Source organism: Phascolarctos cinereus, unplaced genomic scaffold (assembly GCF_003287225.1).
Source record: "Phascolarctos cinereus isolate Bilbo 61053 unplaced genomic scaffold, phaCin_HiC Scaffold_1;HRSCAF=81, whole genome shotgun sequence".
Classification (NCBI taxonomy): domain Eukaryota; kingdom Metazoa; phylum Chordata; class Mammalia; order Diprotodontia; family Phascolarctidae; genus Phascolarctos; species Phascolarctos cinereus.
The window spans coordinates 135,919,446-135,946,819 of NW_027555514.1; the positions used below are offsets into that span (position 1 = coordinate 135,919,446).

Here is a 27,374-nt window from a genome sequence, read left to right on the forward strand (position 1 = left end):
TGAACACCACCCTTATGGCATCTTCTATGCAATTATTTTCTTCATTTCTTGCAATCATTCCTATATTTCCTAATTTCTCCAATATTTTTCTCATGGTTTCATCTCTGTATTGTTCAATTCTATTCTGAAGTGCTAATAGTGATATAGTCTTACTGGTAGGGTAACCATTTGATTCTTTCCAAAAGCCCAAAGAATATTCTATTTTATTTTATACTGTTTTTGCACTTGTTTGGAGTCTAAACAGTATCCCTGGGCCTGTCTTGAAAAGTACCTGAAGAAATCACAGGTCAAATTAGAATCATTTTGACTTTGGCAATATGTAAGGATTAATTTGGTTCTGTACTGACAGGGTTGGGGAAAGAGAAAGAGAGAGAGAGAGAGAGAGAGAGAGAGAGAGAGAGAGAGAGAGAGAGAGAGAGAGAGAGAGAAAGAGGGAGTTGAAATGAGGTACATCTTTATATTGTACTAAGTGAATTTTTTTCACTATTCATCAACCCATGGAGCTTGCATAATTAAGACATATTAATTAAGATATAATATTTATATAATAATACTAAAGATAAAATAAAGATCTGTGGAGGAAATTTTAGTAATTTTTTACCCCAATTAAGAAAGATATCTTCTGCTGATGTTTTTGTAGGTATTTTTGGTTTAATATTAGTAAATATAGAACGTAACCTTACCTGTTTCCCTCATCTCTAAATGGGAGATATTTGAGGTGGTTGTTGATCCCCAAACAACTCTAAAATTTTGATAAAGCAAGAACAATGATAAGAAATCTTTATTGGTAATGCTAAATGGATGTGAATAATCTCATGTCTACATTTCACTTGTGTGTAGTGGGATTTTTCTTAGCCACCATAGATTCCTTGCCAATCTGGACTATGGAAGAATTTAATTTTAGAATGCTTATTTTATGTTAATTTATCATTCTCTAATTATTTTTGCCTTGTAGAGGGAAGCTTTTCACTGAGGTTACCTAGCTGGACTTCATCTTAATGCATTGCTGTAAACAGCTTAGCAGAGTTAATGAGTTTGTCATTAGGGCTTTAAATCAAAGATTTTCTATTAGTACAAAAAGGTTCAGTATGAAAATGTATTAGGAGAAGAAGTCATTGTTTGGCTTTATGTATATCATATATATTTATGTATCTATATGTTTATCTTATACTTGTTTTGAATTTCTGATATTTTTCCTACCTGTTTAATTCACTTATCTAGCAAAAGACCTCTTTTGAAAAATTCCTGCTATTCTTATGAGTGATTTTTACCTTTTTTTTCCTTCATCTTTTTAGGAATGGAGTTGATGCAAGGCTTTGGGAGATGATATTTGAAGGCCTTTGTGAGAGGTTTCTTTGTTGCTATGCCTGTGACAGTAACTTTTCTGGATCAAGTGGCCTGTGTTGCAAGGGTAGACTGTGCTTCAATGCAGGTGTGATTCATAAAAGCTTTATTTCTGTTAAGTATTCTTAATATATTCAACATGACATGTGCTTTTTATTTACAAAGTGCTAGCAATGAGAACCGAGTTGAATGTTTTCATGATGAAGCCAGTCTTTAGACTGAAAGTCATATGCAAGAAGAAAGAGACAAATTTTGATGAAGCTTTACTTGACTAAATTATTGGTGTTTTCTGGAATACTACATATTATGTAAAGTAGAGAGACACTGTGGTGTGGAGGATATAGATTCACCCCGGAAACCAGGAAGGTACAGGCTACATGGCCCTGGCTAAGCCATTAAACCACTCAGAGCTCTAGGCAGCAACTTTCTAAGTGTCAGAGAAGGTGCAAACCTGTATTAGTAAGAGGAGTTTCCTTACCAGCCAGTTATCTATGCTAATGAAATAATAGGCCTAGTTCCTATCCCTATTTAATTATGTAATAACCACAGTAGGATTAAAATTGAATGAGAAAATTTGTTAGATGACTTTTTGTGTTGATTTTCCTTAGAGAAATAAACAGAGATTCTAGGAAACATTTGTTAAGAATACCTTACTACTTTGAGGTATTTGAATCAAATGTCTATCACTTAGAAAATATCTCATGTCTACTCTTATTATTGTTATTATTATTTTGCTTAGCTATATTTCTACATTTTTTGGTGGGGGATGTTATGGAGGAGTAGATACTGGGGATGTTTAATTATTTTATTATTAATGTATCTGTGAACCAGATAGAAAAGTACTGGTGCAGTAATTTTAGATATTCAGATGCTGATATCAGCATGTTGAAGACCAGAAAGATTGTCTTCAGTCACACTGAAAATCCTCTGGATTGTATACCCACAAAATTTATGGAAATGGTCTTTTTGAATGGTCAGACATTTTCTTCTTAAAGATATCCAAAATAGAACTCATTATTTTTCTGCCTAAGGCCTTCCCCACTTCTGCCTTTCCTATCCCTTTAGAGGGCAACACCATCCTCCCAGTCTCTCAGGCTTACAACCTAGGGGTTATCTCAACTCCTCACTCCCTCTCACTCCACCATTCCCAAGCTGTTGTTAAAGCCTGTCAGTTTCACTTCTGTAACATCTCTCATATATGTTCCCCTTTCTTCTCTGATACTGCTACTGCTCTAGGGCAGTCCCTCACAACCTCATGCCTGGACTGCTGCAATAGCCTGCTGGTGGGTCTGCCTTCCTCAAATCTCTCCCCACTCTAATCCAGCCTCCATCCAGCCACCAAAGTTGTTTTCCTAAAACTCAGGTCTCATGTTACTTCCCTACTCAATAAACCCCAATGACTCCATATCACTGCTAGGATCAAAATACAAATTCTCTGGAATTCAAAGCTCTTCATAACCTAGTCCTTTTCTGTCTTTCCAGATTTCAGGCCTTGTCTAATTATACTCCCTCTGTGACCCCTGATGATGTTAGGGTTCTGAAGAAACACGTGTCATATCCTGAGATTTGAATGTTAGTAATTTATCCTTGTTCAGTCCTTTACCTTTGTTCATTCATGTTTACCTTTTTATGATTCTCTTCACTCTTGTGTTTGAATTTCAAAATTTCTACACAGCTCTGCTCTTCTCATCAGGAATGCTTGGCAGTACTATTTCATTAAAAGTCCTTTCCTTACCTTGTAATATTATACTCAGTTTTGATAGGTAAGTTATTCTTGGCTTCAAGATAATGTTCTTTACCTTCTAGAATATTTTATTCTGAGTTCTCCACTCCTTTAGAGTGTCAGCTTCTAAATCATGTGCAATTCTGTCTGTGGCTCCTCACTACTCGAAATTTTTCTGTCTGCTTGCAATATTTTTGTCTTTTACCTGGAAACTTTGGATTTTGGCTAAAGTACCATTTTTGAGTTTCCTTCAGAAGATGCCTGAAGGGTTAGTCATACTTCTACTTTGCCCTCTGATTATAAGAGATCTGGGCAGTTTGAAGATTTCTTGAAATAGGATATTTGAGGTGTTTTTTTTTTATCATGGCATTCAAGTAGTCTTATGATTCCTAAATTTTTTTTCTCTTCAGTGTGTTTCAGGTCAGTTGCTTCTGCTGTGAAATACTATATATTGCTTTTATTTTTCAGTATTTTGACATTGCTTTAAAATTTCTTGCCACCTTATATAGTTATTTGCTTCTATTTGGTTCATTCTAATTTTCAGGGAGTTTGTTGCTTGGGTAAGGTTTTGTACCTCTTGTGTCAAGCTACTAATTGTCTGATTTTTTCCTCTATCGCTCTCATTATTTTTTCTTTAGCAATTACATTCCACTTATAAAAACATTTTAAAAACTCTTGCTCAGTTTCTTCCAGGCATTCAAAGTTAAGTGTGTTACCAAACTATCTTTTTCTCTGAGCCTTGCTTATAGATATTTTGAAGTCATTCTCTTCTTCTGAATTTATGCCTTCAGCTTCCCTGCTGCTATAATACTTCTTTATGGTGGGATTATTTTCTTGCTTGTTTGTTGATTCTTTTAACTACTTCCTGACTTCAAACTTTATGTTAGGGATGGGCTCTGCAGCATTTCTGGAGAAGGAGTTTGGGCTGGTCCTGTTGCTGCTATATTGGGAAACTGAGTGCTGTGTCATTCCAGGATTTCAGAGGACAGTCTGGGGACCTGTAAAATTTCAGTGTTTCCTGAGTGCTGTGATTCAGTGCAAAGTCTTATTGCTGGTCCTCTCCTCATCTCTCTGGCTTGAGCTTTGTGAGTACCTGACCCTGAGTGTGAATCTGAGCAAGGCTGCTGGATTCAGTCCCTATTAACCAACTGGAAAGCTCACCATGGCAGATTTATAGGTTTCCCTTGCGAATTCCTGTACTCATTCCTCTGTAGGCTAGGCTAGACACTACAAATGAGATCCTGCTCTGAGCCTGGAGCCTGAACTAAACCACTGCCCCAGTAGCTTCTGAATTTCCTCCTTTCTAGATAAACTGCTTAAGGCATCTCTACATAGGTAACTGACCTGAGTGCCAGTCTCCTCATTCCTCTCTGGATCTGTGACCTAAAACTGAGTAGGGGGTGACAAGCTGCCGCTTTACACCTGTCCACATCTAGGGGTGAAGTGGTATGTGTCTGGTAACTTTTCTTGCCCTGGTTCACAGCCTCTCCTTGAGTACTCATGTGTGACATTCTTCTAGCCTAATCCCAGTATCTGCCAACTTCCTTGTCAGTCTCCTTATGCCAAGCTGCACTAGACAAATGACTCACCATAACTTCTGTATTTCCCCATCAGGATTCAGTCTGATAGAAACATCTGATACATCCTTTAGATGGCTAGAGGAGTTTTGTGGAGGGGAGTTTATTGTTCTGCTTCCTACCACTCTAAAATATTGATTCTACTCCAAACTTCCTCTTTCAAATTTCCCTATTTCTCTTGAGGGCACTATAATCCTACCACTCACCTAAGTGCTTAACTTAAGTGTCATCCTTGAATTCTAACTTCTGTTCATCTTACATATCCAATCTATTGCCAAATCTTCTTCCTTTTATTTTCACAACATCTCATAAAATGTTGATTATTATTTACATTTTCTTTTTTTTCCATAAGGTTGAGCATGGCATAACATCTGAATCATTTTAAATTAAAAGTCATTACCATTGAAAATGGTAGGTTTTTTTTTCTTTGTAAAAGAAGTACCACAGTATTGAATAGCAGTTTAACATAGGATATGAAGAATGTTATGGTGTACTTTTGAAACTTCAGAGGTGCTTTGGTTGGACACAACTTAATGACCCAAATTAGAGTTTTGACTGGATGTGGAACTTGTTGCTGTTTGTCTTACATGCTTGAAGAGGACTAAAATAACATCATGATGTCAGGCTCAATGTACAGTGTGTTGGGCTGTGGCTGACCATACCAATATGAGCTTGGAAGGCTCTACCACAAGTGAGGCACAAATAGTCCATGTGACTACTTGGGAGGGAGATGTCTCTAAATTTGTATATTTCACATTTCTTTGGAGCTACCACAATTTTGCTTTGCTTATAGAGCACAGCGCCTTATTTGATATGGCTACACCATGTCAGATGATCCTGTGCCAATGTCTCCCATGTTTCTCAAAGTTCTTCAGAGAGACCTTGACAGTATCCTTATATCTCTCTTCTTCTGACCATTTGATTGGACATAGGGCTATATTGGTAAAGCATATCCTGAGACCTTTAATATCCTTACAAGTGAAATTTCGGATTTGCTTTGAATTGAGATGCCTGGGTGAGGGCCACTAGCTGAGAATGTAAAAATATCTATACTTTGTAAATTCAAAACTAGAATGTATGACTTAAACAGTTAAATGAAAAGATGTCTTAATACAAATTGAAAAAATACAGATTCACTATTTTGTGGATTAGATGACAGGCATACCATTTGTTAAAGTTTTAAATTATAATTATACAAAATTCATCTCATTTTCTCTTTCTCTGTTTAACTAGAAGAAGATAACACTTCAAAATATTAAAATACAATGCTCTCTGGTAGACTTCAGAGGTGATTTATGTGGAATGCATTACAAAACTATAGCATATGAGGAAAAGTGAAGTTCAAACAGCATGTAACCTTTTATCCATTAATAGCACACATCCATTGGCTTTGTGATTGTCTTGACTTTAAGCTATCTGTGAATGAGTCCCTAAGAACTAGATTTGTAATAACCCTCTTAGGCTCCTAGCTGGCTTTTTGCACTGATTATCTTCTTTCCTGCTGAGTTTGAAATTAAAAATTCTATCCAAAAAAAAGCAAGCAATAGGCCTGCTTTCTTTTTAAATCTGTGTTTTCGTTTTTAAACTCAGAGACAGCTTAATATTATTCAGTAATCATTGTAGGTTGTTACTGTTTTGACTTTCTGGCAAGATGGTTACTAGAAGACCATCAAGAGCTATATTGTGATTTATGCATAGTCACTTAAAATAGAGTTGGGGAATTTCACTATTACAGCTGATTTTGCATTTTCCTAGGGCTGGGGACCCCCTGGTACAAACTGTGATCCTATGCTGACTCTTCTATATTCTAATCTCCATAATTCTGCAGAGATCAGTGTTAAAGGAAGATAGGATATAATTTTTAGCATACTTTAATTGCTTGTCTGTATTTTCTTCTCAAATTACCTTTCCCTCAAATCCTCATCTGAGCTTTTTGCCCCTTAGGAAGTTGTAGTTTTTATGTAGTTCTCTAAATTGTTATTAATAGAGAATTCAAATAGATTAGTTCATATTTATTGCACTCAAAGTATGTGAAATTGAAAAAGTTGGCGTGTGATAATTTTGAAATGTGCTTTTATGGATTTTCCTTTAATTCCTATGATACCACAGATAGGAGCATGTTTTATGTAGTCTATTATATCTCTAGATACCTTTCATCTGCTCTCCCATTTGATTCATCAAGCTTGTTGGTATATTAAGGTTTTTCTTTTACATCAGCAGTATTTGAATACGATTTTTCTTAGAATGTTTTAAAGTTATGGATGAATTATTAATGTCCTTGGAGAACATTTATTTTTCTTGAGATTGATTTGTGGCATATTATGGTAAATTGTGGATTTATTAATTTAATACACATTTATTAAGCACATACTAGGTACACTGTACTTTACTAGATGCTGAGAAAATTTAGAGTATAAATATGATGGGTTCTCTTCTTCTAGGAGCTAAACTTAACTTGTTGCTTCACTGAAGGAAGATTTTGTGGAGTACATGGGATTTTAGGGAGAGTTTTAAGCATATTAGCAATGATGGGAATTCAACTCTTATGAAATAAGTTTAAAAGAAATTTTTTAATATTTTAAAAGTTGTTGGAGAATCCCTATGTCCTTTTTGCAAAATTCAACTTTGATAATTGTTCAGTGAAAAGACTTCAGAAGGAATGGGATTTGTGCTTTTGATGGGTATGGGGTCTGTGCTGTTAAGTCCTAGAGCGCCCATTAAATGATCTGCACACATTAGTTATCCAATATTTGTTGTTGTCTAACTGTTGCATTGCACTTAACTGGAAGTTAGAGAACTTTTCATCAGTCAACAAGCAGTATTAAGTGGGTCAGTCTGGGAAGGCTTCTGGAATAGATAAGCCTTGAATAGTAATTAAAGTAGGGAGGTCAATTATTCCTAAGCAGGGATAAATTAAGCCTGACTCCTAAATCCAAGGCCTCTAAAGGCCCCCTAGATTTTCTAAGGAGGTTAGATCTGGTTGAGGATCAGGTTGATTCAAGTTGAAATTCTGAAAATGCCTGAATAGCTGTATTGGTCTAGTAGACCTTCAACTAATCACAGCAAAACACTGTTTTCCACATATGAATTGGACTTGGACTGAAGGAGAAAGAATTGTAAAGAAATTTTGATTAGCTTTGGAGTTAGAGAAGGGGCAGTGTGAATGGATATATAGGAACTGAATATAATATTTACCTGCAAATATTATGGTCTTTCCATTATACTTTCTATAGTTGAAGGGAAATGGAGGTTTCATATCCTAAATTAGAAACTGACTTGATTTGATTAGTAAAACTTGGATTGGTTGTAAGTTTCTTAAGCACACTGAAGTTCTGAAATCATGCTCTGAGAAAGCCTTTGAAATTTCCTGGTGGCCTCTAAAACATGTATTCTGCTTACTAGATAGTAGTTTGTGGCTCTTTCTTTGTTGTAAGCAAAGAAGACTGCTTTGGCAAAGGTATTTTTTACTTTTTGAAAGAATGAAAGGTAGACCTATATGAACTGATGCAAAGTGAAGTGAGAAGTGGGAACTCATTTTACACAGTAATAGCACTGTTGTAATGATAATCAATTGTGAAAGACTTGGATACTCTAATCAATAGTGCTCTAAGACAATTCCAAAGGACTTATGACAAAAAAGATGGTATCCAGAGAGAGAACTGATGAACTCTGAGTGCTAGTTGAAGTATAATTTTTTTGCTTTCTATTTTTTTTTACAATATGGCAATATGGAAATGTTTTGCATGATTTCATATCTATAATTTATATTATATTGTTTGCCTTCTCAGTGGTTGAGGAGGGAGAGAATCTGGAACTCAAAATTTAAAAAGAAAAGAATGTTAAAAACAAATAATAAAAGAAAGAATAAAAGATTGAGATGAAGAGATTTAAAAATGAATATAATTGTCTACATGAGGGAAGCTATGTTATGTGATGAAGCCTAAATATTTAGAAAAAAAGAATCCATATTGTTGATTAACTCTGAGATGATGGCATCTGAATCTGTCTTTTGAAAAAAAATGAAAGGAAAAGTGAATTTTTAGCTTAAACTCATACAAAACAGACTTCCAGTTTTATTTTAAACTAGACAAAGCAAGCATTTCTAATATTTCAGTAAGCTTTGACAAATGTTTCCTTCCCTTGTTGGCAGGTACATCACTGAAGTATTTGCTGAAAATGGAATTGAATTGTGAAAATAAAATCATACTGTAAACATTAATACTTATTCTTGATCATTTCAATCTACTCAACAATGTGATAGATTACAATCATATACAAGCAATCAGTCCACTTTTCTTTTAAAGTATTATTAGAATTCATCAGTAAGTATTTATTAACACTAACACAACAATCAAAACTTTCATCATTAACACTTAAAAAAGGCAGGAATCTAATAAAAAATGGTATCAGTTTTATACATGTTATGTGGTTAAGAAATACATGAATACTACAATAAATAGTGGCCATGCCTGCAGCCTGATTCTCACGGGACTCAAGTTGGCAAAGTTGAGTCACTGTGGATAAGAGAGGGAGGGACCTCAGTGGATCAGAACCCTAGGTAAGTCATAATGGAAAATGGGGTAAGAGGTTGGAATGGTCCCAACCCCTTTTTTTAGCCCACAGCTCCTACTGCACCAGAAGATAAACATTATATGTGGCACTTTATCTTGGGGAAAAAACCTTAGGTTTACTTGTGGGAAGTGGGTGTAAGAAGGATTGCAACTTGTGAGTTATTGTGAAGTGGTCCAGTTTTCTGTATTCTCTTTCTGTTTCTCACCCACAAAATGCTGGTTAAGCAAGCACAAAATTCTGGTTATTCTCACATTTTCCCCTAATAGATCAATCACACTGGGACAAATTCGCATTTTAAAACCAAGTTTTATATCATAACTGACTGTACAAATAAGAAGAAAGATAATTCTAAGCCTCAAGAACCTTACATTCTAATAAGGAATACAACACATGAAAGGAAGCTGAAAACAGGTAGGGACAGAATGTACTTGGCTTGGGCTTGATGGAAAATTACAGAGGAGTATATCCTGGTAAGAAATGAAGAGATGGCTGGCCAGGGTGTCCTCCTTGTAAATTGAGGTTCTGGGATGAACCCTCCACTATCCAATCAGAAGGAGAGGCTCCAGGGGCATAGAGTGCTTCCAAGTCATGAGTTTTGGGGATGAAATGATCTTCTAGGATCAAGAGGTTTTGGGGCATGATGGAGAAGTCCAGAGGATTGGAACTTGGTATCATTAATTCTATGTAATTTGCAAAATTTATTTTGATATTTCTCTTTAAAAAGCAAACACACTATCCACCACAGGAAAATAAACAAATATTTTTTTTAATTCAGTGCATTTTTATTAAGATTTAGGTACCATGACAGTTGCTGAATATATAAAGATTGGAAAAAGCAAACAACATTCTAAATGCTCAAGAAGCTTACAGTCTGTTGAGTGATATGATGTGTACACCAGTCAATATAATATAAAGCTTGTCCTTAAAGAAAAAGAAAGGTCAGCAGACAAAATGATGAGGGAGTACATACCAGGAAATGAGGATATAAACTGGACAAATTCATGAAAGCAAAACAGGACCTGGGAACAGCTAAATGTACAGTTTAGCTGGAATGTAGAGTACATGAAAGAGGGTAATGTGAAATAATCCTGGAAAGGCAGGTTGCAAGTTGATTGTGGAGGCTTTACATGATAGGCTAAGGATATTCTACAGGAAACAAGGAACCACTGAAGGTTTTTTGAAGTGACAAGGAAGTGACATGATCAGACCTTTGTCTTAGAAGTATTATTTTGGCAGCTTTGTGAAAGAGGACTTGAATATGATTGGACTGGAAGCAGATAGAATGATTAAGGTTTCCAGTGTACTTTCTTCACAACTGTTAATTAAGTAGTACAAATATTCTCATCTTCATTTTAGATATGAAGAAACTGAGTCTCTGAGAGTTTAAGTGAATTATCTAGGATTACATCACAAATCAACTTATGAGGAACAGTTTAAACCCAAGCCTTCTGACTATTATGTGTCCAATATTCTATATGCTTTGCTGCCTGTCTGCACTGTGAATTCAGGCAATAGGTGTTGAAGGCCAGAATAAGGAGTGTAGCAGTATGAGTGGAGGTGAAAATTGGTAAGACTTGGAAAGGATTGATAGTAAGGGAATGGAAATCTGAGGTTTTAAGGTTGGAAGATTAGTTGAATAGTGGTGACATCAACAGAAATAGAAAATCCTTTCAATTGTAATTAAAGAAAACTGCTTTCCTTTTATCGAAAAGAGTTCATTTCCTATGATCCAATTTTATATTTGAATTACAATTAATATGTTATTATTTGATAATCAGAAAGAGGGGATTCTTTGTGGCTTCTGAATATTGTAGTAAGATTTCTCATTGGCCTCCTGGTACTGAGCTAAGTGAATAGATCTATTCTAAGAATTAAGTTCTTTAAATTATACTTGTGTATATATTTAAAACAACATCCCATTTTTGTCTGTTGTTACTCTTCAAATATGGTACAGTACTATCATTAGCAGTATACTGACATATAAATCATTACTTTTTTTTTTGCAATTAGGTTTCAAAAGTGCCATTTTTAAATTTATAGGACATTATAGTTTTGCTTACATTCTTTTCTTAGCATTGCCATTCCTATCTAAGCAGTTATAACTTCATACTTGAAAAGCCTCAAATGCAATAATAAAATGAAAATCTATATTGTCAAAATTAGTAGGTTGAGTTATGAGTTGCACATAACTTTTTGAAATTATGAATTCACTTTTGACAATATACTGAATTCATGCATTCCATATTCCAACTGAACTGGCCTCTTTGCTGTGCTCTGAATCCTAACTCAGAATTCCATCTCCTGCTGTGTTTGCACAGGCAGTCCTCAGGCTTAGAATGGATATTTTCCTCTAATCTACCTCTTCCAGTTTTTTTCTTCTTTTATGGTTTTTTTTTGTATCCAAGACCTTGATTTAATTCTTTTTTTGTTATTTATTATTATTATTAATTTATTTATTTTAGTTTTCAACATTCACTTCCACAAGATTTTGAGTTCCAAATTTTCTCTCCATCTTGTCCCTCCCCCCACCCCAAGATGGCATGCATTCTGAATACCCCTTCCCCTAATCTGCCCTCCCTTCTATCTCTGCACCCCCTTCTCTTATCCCCTTCCTCTTCAATTTTCCTATAGGGCAGGCTAAATTTCTATACCCCATTTCCTGTACATCTTATTTCCTAGTTGCATGGAACACAATTTTTTAAAAATTTATTTTTAAAACTTTGGGATCCAAATTTTCTCCCTTCCTCCCTCCCCACCCACCCTAATTGAGAGGGCAAGCAACTTGATACAGGTTATACATGTATAGTCATGCAAAACACTTCCATAATAGTCATGTTGTGAAAAACTAACTATATTTTCCTTAATCCTATCCTGCCGCCATTTATTTTATTTTCTTTTTTGACCCTGTCCCTCCTTAGAATTGTTTGCTTCTGATTACCCACTCCCCCAATCTGCCCTCCCCTCTATCTTCCCCCTGTTCTCTTGTTCTCTTCTCCTCTATTTTCCTGTAGGGTTAGATATATTTCCATACCCAATTGAGTGTATATGGCATTCCCTCCTTAAGCCAAATCTGATGAGAATAAGATTCACTCACTCCCTCTCACCTTCTCCCACCTTCCCTCCACTTTTAAAGTCTTTTCTTGTCTGTTTTATGTGATAATTTACCCCATTCTCCCTCTCTCATTCTCCTTTTCCCAGTATAATTCTCTCACCCCTTGTATTCTCCAGATGCCACCCCTTCATCTTCAACTCACCCTGTGCCCTCTATCTATCTATCTATACACATAATTTTTCCCTATAACTGTACTAATACTGACAAAGATCTCACGAATTACAAATATCATCTTTCCATGCAGGAATATAAACAGTGCAACCATAATAAGTCCCTTATGGTTTCTCTTTCGTGTTTACCTATTCTTGTTTCTCTTGAGTCTTGTATTTGAAAGCCAAATTTTATATTCAGCTCTGGTCTTTTTATCAAGAATTCTTAAAAGTCCTCTATTTCACTGAATGTCCATTTTTTCTCCTGAAAGATTATGCTCAGTTTTGCTGAGTAGGTGATTCTTGGTTTTAATCATAGCTTCTTTGATCTCCAGAATATCATATTCTAAGCCCTCTGGTGTCTTAAAATAGAAGCAGCTAAATCTTGTGTTATCCTGATTGTGTTTCCATAATACTTGAATTGTTTCTTTCTGGCTTCTTGCAATATTTTCTCCTTGACCTGGGAACTCTGGAATTTGGCTACAGTATTCCTAGGAACTTTCTTTTGGCACCTCTTCCAATTTTGAACTGCCTCTTCTGAGGTTCAACTCTGGTATCCTCCAATGTGGAGCCTTTCCTGATTTCTCTTTCTGTCATCAAATTATATGATTTATCTGTTTACATGTTGTATCTAAAGTAGAATGCCAGTTCCTTAAGGGTGGGGATCTTTTTTATTTCTATTTTTTTAATCTCCAATCTCTTGAACAATAGTAGGTATTTAACAAAATGCTTATTATATTGAATTGAATTTGCCTTTTAATATGTAGATTTATTTTTTTGGCTAGGCAATGGGGTTAAGTGGCTTGCCCAGGGCCACACAGCCAGTAAGTGTTATGTGTCTGAGGCTGGATTTGAAGTCAGGTCCTCCTGAATCCAGGGCCAGTGCTCTATCCACTGCACCACCTAGGTGCCCCAATATACAGTTTTTTAAAGGCACACACTACCCACACACACATATTTATTGCATGCCAGTACTGCCCAGAAACTAAGAGAAATAAGATATTGTCCTTAAGTGAAATTTGATAGAAAATCTAAAACATTTCAAAGTGTTCTCCCCCTTGCTTTTTATTATTCCCATTCTTTTAAAAAGTTTTTTGAGGTGTGGTTTTTCCTGGTTTAAGAATATAGTTAACTCTTTAATAGGATCATAGGATTTAAATGTGGAAGGAACCTCAGAGATCATCTGAACCAACTCCTTCATGTTATGGTGGGAAAAAACTGAAGTCCAGAGGTCAAGTCACTTGCCCGTGGTCATTCAGATAGTAACAGTCTCATTGGGGATTTGAACCTAGACCTTTTGACTCTAAAACTAATGCTTTTTTTTCACTAACAAAGGGAACACTGAAAATTCTTTGTAGTAGCAGTTAATTTACATTGTTCATCTGATTTTTTTCATTGGTCTCTTTTGTCTTCAGCTTTTAAATATGTTTATTTGTGAAATATATGATTGTTTAGTGTCAACTTAAAAGGGATTTCTTCTTTGGTAGATTGCCTCACAGATCCATGTTTGGCCCTGTGCTATTTAATGAATGCTCTCAGCAGTAACTTAGACAAAGTTATCAATGGCATGCTCATCAGATTTCCAGGTCATATAAAAGTGGAAAGCACAGCCACAAAACTGGATGACAGAGTAAGGATTCTGAGAGATGCTGAGAAGTTGAAACATGAGGCTGAAGATAATCAAAATTTCAAAAGGAATACAGCAAAAGTCTTACACTTGGGGTTCAAAAATTCAGTTTCATAACTACAAGATGGAGGGAGTATGGTTAGACAAGCAGTTCATCTGAAGAAGATCTATAGGTTTTAATATACTTTAGGCTTATTAAGAGTATTGTATGGAAGCCAAAAAAAATTCATATAATCTTAGACTACTTTAAAACAGACACAGTATTCTAAATGAAGGAAGTGATAGCTTCACCACTCATGTTTTACCTGCCCAAGACAGAGATATGTACTTTGGATGTATTCAGGACCACCCTAGGGTAAATGGGGCCTTGGAAAATATTTCTTGGGGGGCCTCTGTCTATATAAACAATTTTGTGGCAATTATCAATCGGTGTCTTTTTTAAATTGGAGAATTTTAAAATTTACATTTATTACAGTTATGGTCAAGACATTGTTGCTGTTGTCAAGACATTAATGGTCATGATGTATTTTAAAATAAATTTGAAGAAATTATGAATTATTTTGTGAATTATGAAGAATTAAGCTAAAGCACCAAGAATTTTTAAGTAGTCAATACAGGATGTATTAGAAATTCTAAGAAGAAAATATAAGGTATTGAAAGCTATTAACTGTTCAGAACATAAAGTGTGCCTAGAACTAGTTTATTATTATATTGTTATTATTTACTGAATTCTATTGAATATTTAAATAATGATTCAGTAATTTTTTGCACTACTTATAAAAATTGAAGTAGAAGGGATTCTATGAAACTCCTCATATGAATCAAGTTCCTAATACCTAAATCCAGGGAGATAGAAAACAGAGAAATAAAGCTATAGACCGGCATCCCTAATGAATAACAATGCAAAAATATTGAGTGTAATATTAAATGCAAAGAGGCTACAGTAACATATTAAAAGAATCTACACAGTGACCACATTGAATTTACATAGAAGGTTGGGTTCAGTATTAAACTATAAATATAATTGCTCATGTTAATGACAAAAATAAAATCACACGATAACATCAGTAGACATAGAAAAACCTTGATATGAAAGACAACACCCATTTCTGTTTTTAAAAAGGCTTTCTTTCCTTAGTATAATAAATTCCATCTACTTAAATCCTAGGGTAATTTTTTTTTTGGTAGAAAAAATCTAAAATCCTTCCCAACTAAATCAGGGGTAAGGTAAGAAAGCCCATGACCATGATTTATCTGGTATAAATTCAGAAATTCAAGAAAATGGAAAATGAGGGAAAATGTGGGTAAAGAGGAAATAAAATGATTACTTTGGACAAATGTTAGCATGGTCTACATAGGGAATCCTAGATATTCAGCTAAAATTAATTAAAACTAACAATTGCAGCAAGAAATGGGATATAAAAGAAAACCACATAAATCAGCAGCCCTTCTTATATATTACCAACAAAACCCAACAGAAGAGATACAAAGAGGAATTACATTTAAAATGACTAAAGAATGGATAAAATATTTGGCTGTTCATCCAACAAAGTATGGGAATTATATAATTATAACTACAAATTTTCTTAATAGAAATAATGATATACCTAAATAATTGGAGAGATTTTAATTGCTCATTGTTGAGTTGTATCAATATAATAAAATATTATTATTTAGTTAACTTATTCAGTGTCATAAAAATCCAGTTACCAAAAGATTACTTAATAAAGCTAAGGAAAAAATACAAAATTTACCTAGAGGAATTTTATTCCTTTATTTTATCAAGAATTTTGAGATATGGTGAAAAGAAATGGGAAGAAAAACATACTAGGAATAGTAAATACCAAACTGGACAGCAAGTAATTATTTGGTATTTGTTTAAAAAGAGACAAGTTGATCAGTGGAAAAGATGAGGTATACATAATCCAGAAGCAAGTCAACTCCAGTTATCCTGATATATATCTTGTCACTGGATCCAGATGGCTCTGGAGGAAAGAGTGAGAATGGTGACTTTTGCATAGCCCTACCTCGCTTAAATCCAATTCACTTGCTAATCAAGACATCACCTTCCTGATATCATTTGTCCTCTTTGAGAACAAAGGAAAAACAACAACAACAACAATAACAACAACAACAACAAGGTAGCAGAATGTTTGACAAATCCAAAGACTAATTACTTGGGAAAGAATTTACTATTTGAAAAAAAAATTAAGAAAACTGAAAAGCAGCCTGGAAGAAATTAGGTTAGACCACCATCTCACATCATATACTCCAATAAATACCAACTGGATAAATGATGTAGATATAAAAGGTCATATCATAAAACAATTAAAGGAGCAGATAAAGAGATAAAATGGTGGATAAGGGAAGAACTCTTGACCAGACAAGGAATAGAGAGGCTCACAAGAGAAAAACTGGATAATTTTGATAGCGTAAAATAATTTTTTGCCCAAATGAAATCAATGCATTTAAAATTAGAAGGAAAATAGTTACTTAGGTTGGGAGGGTCTTTGTAATAGATTTCTTTTGTAAAGTTTTTATATCCAGGATATATTGGGAACATGTTCAACTATTTGCTAATAGATGTGGTCCAAAGATATGCATAGGTAGTCCAAAAAGAGAAAAAGTAAGTAATCTATAACCATATCACACGTGCTAATTTCACTCTCCATTAGTTTATACAAGTCTCACATATGTCTGAACCCATCTCTTGCCATATCGTATGGCATAACATTTTCATATAGCATAATTTGTTCAGCCATCCCCTAATTGATGGGCACCTCTAGTTTCCAGTTCTTTAGTACAAAAAATGCAGCTGTAAGTATATGTGTAATGTGGATCCTTTATTTTTATAGATTATATGACTATTGAGGGTATCACCACATTGAACAGTACATAATTTGATGACTTTTTGGATTTAATTCCAAATTGTTTTCTGTAATACCTGGACCAGTGCATTGGTTCACCAACAGTACATTATTATGATTTTTCTTCCACTGCTTCTTGAATAATTGCCATTTTTTTGTGAATCTTATACATGCAGAATGTCAGAATCATTGTTAACTTATTGACTCTTATGGATGACGGTATGTTCAGGTTGAGTCTTTGCCATAGGTGAGCAATGAACAGTGATCTCTGCTGCCAGACCCTGAAGACCTATGTGTTTATCTTAGATACTACTGTCCAGCAGGTGAAATGGTTTGAGGGCCAGATACTGAGTAAGAATATTTAAGTTCCCTAATTTTATTTCATGTTGTCTTATGTTGTGAGATATTTGTTTCCTTATCTTGGGAATGCAGTTTCTGGTACTTGCGTAATAGTGGATAATTACTTTTTGTGAGGTTTTTGGGTTGCTGTAGATTGCTGAAAGCAAATACTTTATAATCATATTGGTCATGCAATCTCAAATAGAAGTTTTAAAAAAATCTATTAAATCATTTTGAACTAGCACTACCTTTACAGGTTTTCTAAAACAGCTGGAGTAGAGCATAGTGAAAAACCTCAAAATGTTCCTTGGATCACGTTGTTTTGATTTGAGACTCTGGTCTATAAAAGAATTGAGAGGGTTTGGTGAATCTAATCCCAGGTGCAGTCCTTCTTACCACAGACTCTTTTTGAGCCCTCTACATACTTTCATTCCTTCTTAGACCCTAGTAATAAGAAATTTTATTTATTTTTGCTTTTTTTCTCTCACTTGTCCTGCATTTTCTCAATGATTGGATCCTCTTCAGGTTTCTGCCTTTGAACTTTGGTCATCCTTTAAGGAGATGTTAACAGCCTTCTGTTTTCTCCTAAGCAGAATTTAATCTTATTTGGATTCAACTGTCACCTTTAATGCTTTTTATTCTAGTTCCCTTTGGACACAGAACCTTGAAGGCTCTATACATTTCTGATCTAATTTTGGATTAGCTCTTGGATTAATCCCTATTCCTATCATCAGCTTGGTTCAGTGTCCCATAACTCCTGCCTGAATTAATGCAGAATCTTTCTAGCTAGTTTCCCTGATTCCATTGTTTTCTTTTGAAATCTTATACATAAGACAAATTTTCCTGAAGACCATATTTTTCATCATGTTTTGGAAACTCCTTTTTTTTTTTTAAGACTTCATAATTTAACTGTACTCTACCTACTCATTTTATTATTTTATCTTACTTTCCACCATGAACTCTATGCCAGTCTCCGGATCATTCCCGTATGTGCCATGTTCATCATTAATTACCTTCCCAATTTTGCTTCATCCTTCAAGGCCCAGTTCAGGTTTTACTTTCCCCATGAAATTTTCCTGACTACTCCAGAATATACTGTTTTTACTCTTCTCTGAACTCCTTTAGTAGCATTTATAGTTAATAGCAACTATTTAGCACATGAATGTACATTATTTTGTATTGCTTTTTGCTCATTTCATAAAAATGAATTAATTAAAAAACATTCATTAAGAGCTTACTCTGAAAAGCATAGTGCTAAGCACTGAGACTACAAATAGAAATGTATAACATTCTCAGCTTTCAAGGAGCTCCCACTCGAATCAAGGAGACAACACATGTAGGAGGTTTCAGTTGAAGTCAGAGGGAAAAGTCCCAAAGTCCTTACGGTACAGTGGCAAAGCAGATGGTAATGCTACTTTGTTAATGTCATTTCCACTGACAAAATCACATCAGTTTCTGATATACACCATTTGAAAATGCCAAAGACTTTGGAGGCAAGAACTTTCTTTTCTGGATTTCCAGTAGTTGGGGCTCCAGGTTGTCTGCCTGTGGAGGTGGGTCTTCCTGCCTCCCAGCCGTCCCTGGTGAGTTTTAGATGGCCAGGGTCAGGAGGATAGGATGAAGTGGAAAGACCAGTAGATTTTAAGTTCCTAATGGGTAGGTGCCATGTCCCCTACAGCACTTAAAGCTGTGTATTGAGTAGATATTCAATAAATACTGCTATCTGGTCTAATTATAATATTATTACAATTGAAAAGATTGTTTTTGATGTTCTTTTAGCCCTTCTAACTTAGAGGTTTCATGTGCCATTGCTAAATATAGGCATCTTATGAGCATTTTTCTTATTTGAGCCAGTTACTGGCAGCTATGTCAGCCTCAATGAAGACTTATACAATTGTTTTCATTTATCTTTCTATGTAGCCCAACTCCAAATATATTTCTTTACTTTAAGAAACCACACTGGAAGGAAACTGGTTTCTTAGAGGTGATGGAGAAAGTGTTTCAACTGAATAAGAGAATGCTTAAAAAAAACAAGCAAAATTTGTTGGCAAAAAAGTCAAATCTTTGAGTGATACTAAAGATTACTAATATGCAGATCTTTTACATGTGGAAGAGACATGTAAGATTGTTAATATGCAGATCTTTTATATGCAGAGACATATGGATACCTTATTGTGGTATAAATAGGAACTTTATATGTGTAAAAATAGTTAATGATTTATTGGCTGTTTACATTGGATTATTTATACATAGATGATTTCTATTATAATTAATTGAGGTTATCTATCTAGTTCTCTGGTTTGCTAGAGAAAAATGTTTTATATTTGATAACAACATTTCAGTGTCATCACAGCAGATCAGGAAAGCTAAATATTTTGTTCTTTCTTTTTAGTTTCTGCTATTTTAGATTTAAGATAGCTTAGATAGAGAGGAACTGAGCTATAAAAATTTTAAAATAATGTGTTAATAAGGAGCAGCTAGATAGATTTATAAACCTCTTTTAAATAGGATAGTAAAATCAGGACTTAGGAGGATGGAAAATGAGTGATTCATTATGTTCCAAACTGTGAATAAGTCAGTATCACATTTAGAGTATTCTTCTTTACTTATATATTGTTTTTGTTTGTATCCTTGTATTTATTAGGGTAGGAAACTCATAGGAGGTGAGGAAATGCCTTCTACCAGGGCACAGCAGTAGTTGTTCTGATATTGATAAGCCTGGGTAGTTTCCTGAGGGTATTGAGAAATTAAGTGACTTGCTCAGGGTCATATAGGCAATATGTGTCAGAGATACTATTTCAATCCAGGTCTTCCTGTTTATAAAACTATTACTCTATCTACTGTACCAGATGTTATAGGGTCTATTAAACTATGACTGTCATGATTCGTTTTGTACTATGTGTTTTGTAGTTTCTATGACTTTGTTAATGTATGAGGATGCTGTATTTGCTGTTTAAAGTTTTGTAACTAAAAATACCATTCTTCCTCTGGGAAAAGTAATGGAATTGATATTGCATGCTAGAACATATATGCATGTATGAAATATAATATAACATATAATAATATATTTAGTACAAATAAGGATATACATATATATATATATTATAATATCTATTCATACCTAGCAGTATTATTAATTCAAGCTTTTCCCTCCTTATTTGGATATCTTGTATTGGCAACTGATTCTCCTTCTCTTAAAGAACCTGAGTTAGCATTCATATAACATTCTAAGGGAAGTGGCCTTAAGAACCTTCATGATGGATTTGATCCTTCCTCTCAGAGAACAATTCAACACCATCCCTCTGGCAACTGGCCAGATAACAGTTTATTTTTAATATAATTTTTTAATTCTCAACTTAATAAACAAATGAATAATTTTGTATTCAAAGTAGAACAGAAAGTAACAGTGTCCATGAAAATATGAATCTCTTTCCTTTCAAGTACATAATAAATTTAACACATAACTTTATTTTTCCTTATGGCCTTCTTTCTATCATCTTCTGTGCATTTAAAAATGCTTCAATAAAATCTTTTTCTGTATTTCTTGGCCAGCTCTATAACTATTCCTCACCCATCCACACACACACCTCCCTCATGAAAATAAAAAGAAAGAAAAAAATCTTTCTTTAAAATATATATATATATATGTATATATACACACACACACACACACACACACAACATATATATATATATATATATACATATATATCCACACATGTATTGTGAAGTGAAACAAATTCACACAGTGACTAGTATTTTAGACATAATTCTTTATGAAGACCAATGTTCATAATAATGAACTACCTTCCTTTATGTCTCATGTAATTTTATTTGCTTCTCCCTTTTTTCCCCTCTCACTCCTGAAACTGGACAAGAAGGTCTTCCCATTTTCCCAACTATAATTTCAGGAATGAATGTACAATTGGAAAAAAAATAACACTGGGGATCACAGAGAAGATTAAATTGATTTTGTATCATTTTTGTCTTTTCCCTTTAGATTTTGAGCTTCTTGAGAGCAGAAGCTGTTTTTCTTTTTACTTATTTGTTCTCCTAGTTCTCAGCCCAGTGCCTGATACATAGTAAGCACTTAATAAATTTTTTATTGAATTGATTTGCCAGACACTATGCTAAACACCTTCCAAATATTATCTCATTTGATTTTCACAACAGCCCTTCAAGGTAGGTGCTATTATTATCCCATTTTACTCATGAAGAAACTGAAGCACACTAGGGATGAATGACTAATCTTTAGAAGACAGACATACTGGCAGTTGCTGGTCCTGTACTCAATGCCATTCCATATTGTAGTGCATTTGAGACCTTATAGTCCTCTGATAACATTTGAGAAATTAGGGTCAATTTCATGCAATGATGTCAACATAGCTTGAAAAATTACATTGTGCATCTAATTAAATTAAGGAATTACATTGTCCACATAAATAAAAGTCAGTGTATAGTAATCTGTGTTAAAATTAAATGAAGAAATACAAAAGGTGAGAGCAAGATAGCTCACTCCTCCATGGTGTTAAGTTGCTCCAAATTTATAACTGTATAAGTCTCTAGAAAGCCAAATTAATTGATATTCTAAACCATTTTTTTTAACAGGATAATGGAATATTAGGTTCCAGTTCTTAAGCTTCAAGAACAGGGATTTTTAGTTTCAAATCCTATACAGAGAAAACCTTTAGTGCTTTTGAGATTAGCTATGTTGACCAAAAATGATATGCCCTGTGATATTTTAATGCATGTAAAGCTAAGATGAAATTACGGAAGACATTTCAAAAGCAAAATCCTGGAGTGATTATTAATAGTCTAGCATTTCTCGCTTATTTTTATGGCTATGCTAATTCTAGTGGACAAAGAAAAGTACAAGTCTGATTTTCATAGAATTATGGAATTTTGGAGGTAGAAGGCATCTTGCTGATCACATGGTCACATTCCTTTTTTTTTAGCAGGTAGGAAAAGATCAAGAGCATCTACAAAATGGTCAAATTATGAGAACTCCTTTCTCTTTTATTACCGTATTGCCAAAATTTTATTCGTGAATACTTCGCAAACTTTTTGTAGGTTAGTTTCTTTTTTAAAAAACTCTTGCTTATGGGATCTTACCAATCATGTATCAGGATACAATAATTGGAAATTTTTCAAATCTGCTTTCCTAAAGTTCAGAACCCATGTCTGTCTATATCCACATCTTCTCCTTGGGCATTATGGTCACTTTCTTTGAAGGTTCTCATCACTTCTACCTGGCTAAATTTTCCCATATTGGATAAAATCCAAACTGTAGGTCCCTTTTTGCTTCTGTGAAAAAAGAATATCAGAAGGGCAAGGGAAAAATTTATTAATTTACTTTTAGTGGAATAATATTGTCCCATGCCTATAGTGAGTTTTGGTAAAGACTAGGATAGTTTGCTTTACCAAATACATTATGGTAGAATAGAAGATGAGAAATAATTCTTTTGTAATAAATATGCAATCAGTGTGGGATAGTAAAAAGACTGACAGATTTGTGTAAGGTTCTGGGTTTGAATTCTGACTGCTTCCTAATCTTGACTTCTTATTGAACAAATTCAATTCTATGCTATTCATTGTTCTTGAATCCTTTCCCCTGTTTCATTGGCAAACATGTCATACCTTGCATACCTCAATCCTGGATAACTCCTACTGTCTGTCTGTTTGCCTCCTATTCACTATGCTGCTAATTACCTCCTCTATGTTGATGATTCTCAGATTTATCCATTTTGCTCTATCCTTTATACCATCCTCTAGTCTCATATCTCTGACAGCCTCTCAGTCACCTCAAGCTGGATGTCCAGTAGACATCTTAAAATCAACATGTCTAAAACTGAACTCACTATCTTCTCCCCTAAATCCTCCCTCTTCCTAACTTCCCTATTACTATTCCTTATTGCCACATCTTTTGAATTTGGTCTCTTCTCTTCTCTGATAATGCCACCACTTTGGTGCAGACCTTCATTACCTCACACTTGGATTATCGCAATAGCCTGCTTGGGGTGCCTGCCTCAAGTCTCTCCATACAATCCATCCTCCATTGAGCAACCAAAGTGTGCTTTTCCTAAGGCTTTCCTCAGACTTGACCTATCAAGAAACTACAGTGGCCTTATTCCTCACCAATGCTAACTGTTCTACTTGTTCAAGAAATCATATTCCATCCTATTTCCACTAACAGATTTTCCCTCTGTCATCCTCAGCCTATTGCTAATTTTCAACCTCTCCTTGCCTATTGGATCATTCCCTACTGCCTACAAACATGGCCATATATTCTCCATACTAAAAATAAGAACCCAAACCCTCACTTGATCCTTGCCTCTCTGCTATCATTCTTTATCTCTTAAGCCATTTATAGCTAAACTCAAAAAAGTCTGTCTACAATAGGTACCTTCACTTTATCTCTTCTTATTCTTTCCTCAACCCCTTATTCTCCAACTTTTGCCTAATTTTATTTCACTGAAATTGCTCTTTTCAAAGTTATCAATGATTATTTAGTTGTCAGTTCCAATGGTCTTTTCTCTAGCCTCATTCTTCTTGACTTTTCTGCAGCTTTTGATACTTTTTGTCACTCTCCTTCTTGATACCCTCTTCTCTTTATGTTTTCAGGACACCATTCCTGGTTTCTCCTGCTTCTCCTCATACCTATCTGACTGCTCGTTCTCAGTCTCCATTGCTGGAGCTTCATTCATTAAACCCTCTAACCATAGGTGTCCCTCAGGGTTCTGCCCTGAGATCCCTTCTCTTCAACTTCTATATTACTTCATTGGTGACCTCATTAGCTCCCATAGATGTAGTTACCACTTCTGTGCAGATGATTCTTAAGTCTACCTACCCTGCTTCAACCTCTCTCTAGACCTCCAACTTCATATCTCCAACTGTCTTTCAAACATCTTAAGTTGGATGCCTAGTAGACATCTTGAACTAAACATGTCCCAAACAGAATTTATTATCTTTCCCCTTTAAGTCCTTCCCCAGTTCCTATCTTCCCTATTACTGTAGAGGGCTGTACCATCCTTTCAGTCCCTCAGGCTTACAACCAAGGTATCATTCTAGACTCCTCACTGTCTCCCCACATATCTAACCTGTGGCCAAGGCCTGTCAATCTCACCCCTGCAACATCTCTCATATACACCCTCCTCTCCTCTGACATTACCACCACTATTTTGCCAACCTTCATCACCTTATGCCTAGACTATCAAAATAGCCTGCTGGTGGGTCTACCTGCCTCAAGTCTCTCCTCAATTCAATCCATCCTCTATTCAGCCACCAAAATGATTTCCCTGAAAGTGCATAATAGACATCTAAACAAGATGTTCCATAGACTTCTTAAATTCAACATGTCAAAAAAGAAACTAATTATCTTTCCACCAAAATACTCCCTTTATTCCAACTTCCCTATTACTGATTCTTAAAATTGAATTTTATTTTATTTTCAGTTCTGAATTGTCTTGCTCTCTCTTCCCTCTTTCTTCCTTACTGAGAAGACAGGAAAAACAAAACTCATACATATATACACATCACAGACGCAGACACAGACACAGACACACAGACACACACAGACACACACACATATATTCAAGCAAAAAAATTCCTAAATAAGCAATGTCCATAAAGAAATAAAAAGAAAGAAAAGAAAATATGCTTTAATCTGCATTCTAAGTTCTTAGTTTTCCATCTTGAAGAGGATAGCATGGAACAATCATGGGTCTTTTGAATTTGTGGTGGATCATTGTGTTGATCAGAGTTCCAAAGTCTTTCAAAGATATTTATTTTTACAATATTGTTGGTATTAAAAATTGTACTATTGGTTGTGCTCACTTCACTTTGTATCCATTCACACAAGTCTTTCCAGGTTTTTTGAAACCATCTACTTCATCATTTCTTACAGCACAATAATATCTGTTCACCTTCATATACCATAACTTGTTCAGCCATTCCCCAGTTGATGGATACACTTCCCTGTTACTGTTGATGGTACCACTAGCCTCTTAATCCTCCAGGCTAAAAAACTAGATGTCATCCTTGATTTTTTGCTGTCTCTTACTCTCTTATTCCTCCATATCAATCTGTTGCCAAGGCCTATCAATGTTACTTTCATAATATCTTTCATATAAGCCCCCTTCTCTCCTTTGACACTAGTACCACCTTGGGCCAGGCCCTCATAACCTCATGTCTGGGCTATTGCATTAGCTTGTAGGTAGGTCTCCCTGCCATGTCTCTTTCTCCTCCAGTCTATTCTCCACATATTGACCAAAGTAATCTGCCTAAAGTATAGGTATGCCCTTGTTACCCTGTCCTCCACCTCAACACTCAGTAATCTCCAGTGTTTCTTTATAACTTCCAGGATCAAATATAAAATCCTTTCTTTGGGACTTAAAACCCTTTATAACTCTCTAGTCTTTTAAACTTTCTAACTTTCCAGTTTTCATATTCCTTCCACTCCCACCCCTGCCATTTACTTTGTGTTCCAGTGGCACTGGCTTCCCTGTGGTTCCTTGCATAAGACACTCCATCTGCCAACTCTGGGCATTTTTATTTGTTGTTATCCATGGTAAGAATTCTCTCCCTCCTCATCTCTGTCTTTGGCTTTCTTCAAATTCTAGCCAAATTTTCACTATTTACAGGAAGTCTTTTCTGATCTTCCTTAATACTAATGCCTGCCATTGGTTGATTATTTCCAATTTATCCTGTCTCCTTCATTTGACTCTGAGCTCCTTAAGAGCAGGTACTATCTTTTGTCTTGCTTTGTACAGTGCTTAATATAGTGCCTGGCACATAGTAGGTGCCTAATTAATATTTATTGACTGACTCATTTGTATTTTTGCATTTTTCTCCCCTTCATGAATTCTGTGATCCAGCCACACTGTCTTACTTGCCCTCGTACGGTACAATCTATCTCCTATATCCTTGGCTTTTCACTGGCTGTTTTCTGTGCCTGAAACATTCTTCATCCCAACCCTTGATTCTTATCATGTCTAGTTTCCTTTAAGACTCATCTCATGCCATCTTCTTTAAGATGATTCTCATGGTACCTCTAGTACTAGCCTTTTGAAGGTTACCTTTCATTCGTTCTGAGGCAGCTCACTGGCACAGTGCATAGAGTGTTGGACTTGGAGTCAGAAAGGGCTGAGTTTGAACCCTACTTCAGACATTGACAGTGTGATCCTAGGCCTGTCGTTTAGCTTCTTTCAGCCCCAGTTTTCACATCTGCAAAATTGAGATAACAATAGTACCTACTTCCCAGGGTTGTTTTGAGGATAAAATAATATATGTAAAATACTTTGTAAATCTGGAAGTCCTGTATAAATACTAGCTATTATTGTCATTGTTTTCCAAGACCTGATTTATATAAGTTGTTTCCCCATTAAAAGGTGAGCTTCTTCAGGGCAAGATTTTTATTTTTTGTTCTTTTCCTTTTTCTTTGCATCCTGAGTGCATTAATGATATTCCTTACCACGTCTGGCACATAGCAAGAACATGAAAAATGCTTATTGACTTGGACAGGTAGCTTAACTTGGGGCATTAGTTAACCCATCAGCAAAATGAAACTTTTGGCCTAAATGTCATTAGATCCCTTCCAGTTCTAAATCTGTCATCCTAAATATAGTTATTTACTGTGTCTGTCTATCTACCTACCCAACATTGATTCTACTCTTTATCTATAATCTGTTCATCTATTTATTTGTTTGTTTGAGTTATCATCTTTGCATTAGTATTTAGCCTTCTGGAAAACTCCATTGGCATTTGGAGTTTTTATAGAACTGGAATTCGTTGAAAATGACTATACTTGAAAAATTATTTTTGTTCTTTCTAGTGGAATGTTATGAGACATGAAAATATGAGGGACATACACTTATGACAATGTAGGGAATATTCACATTGATAAGATCACAGACTGTATACAGTATCATTTAATTACTCTCTATTTTTGTTTTTTTCAGCCTTCTTTGAATCCTGGATGGAGCCACGCACGTGATGTAGTGCTTTTGAACTACTGGAAAATTAGGAATTATGAAGTGCACCATGGTAATATTCTGTCACTGGTGTAA

At 35.0% G+C, this 27,374-nt stretch overlaps 1 protein-coding gene across 1 annotated transcript; it reads left to right on the forward strand.

The window, feature by feature from the left end:
* The first annotated feature begins 1,297 nt into the window (after positions 1 to 1,297).
* On the forward strand, positions 1,298 to 27,374 carry IMMP2L (inner mitochondrial membrane peptidase subunit 2). The gene is given in 2 exon segments (XM_078149971.1): positions 1,298 to 1,432; positions 27,267 to 27,374. Coding segments are annotated over 2 exon segments (243 nt in total).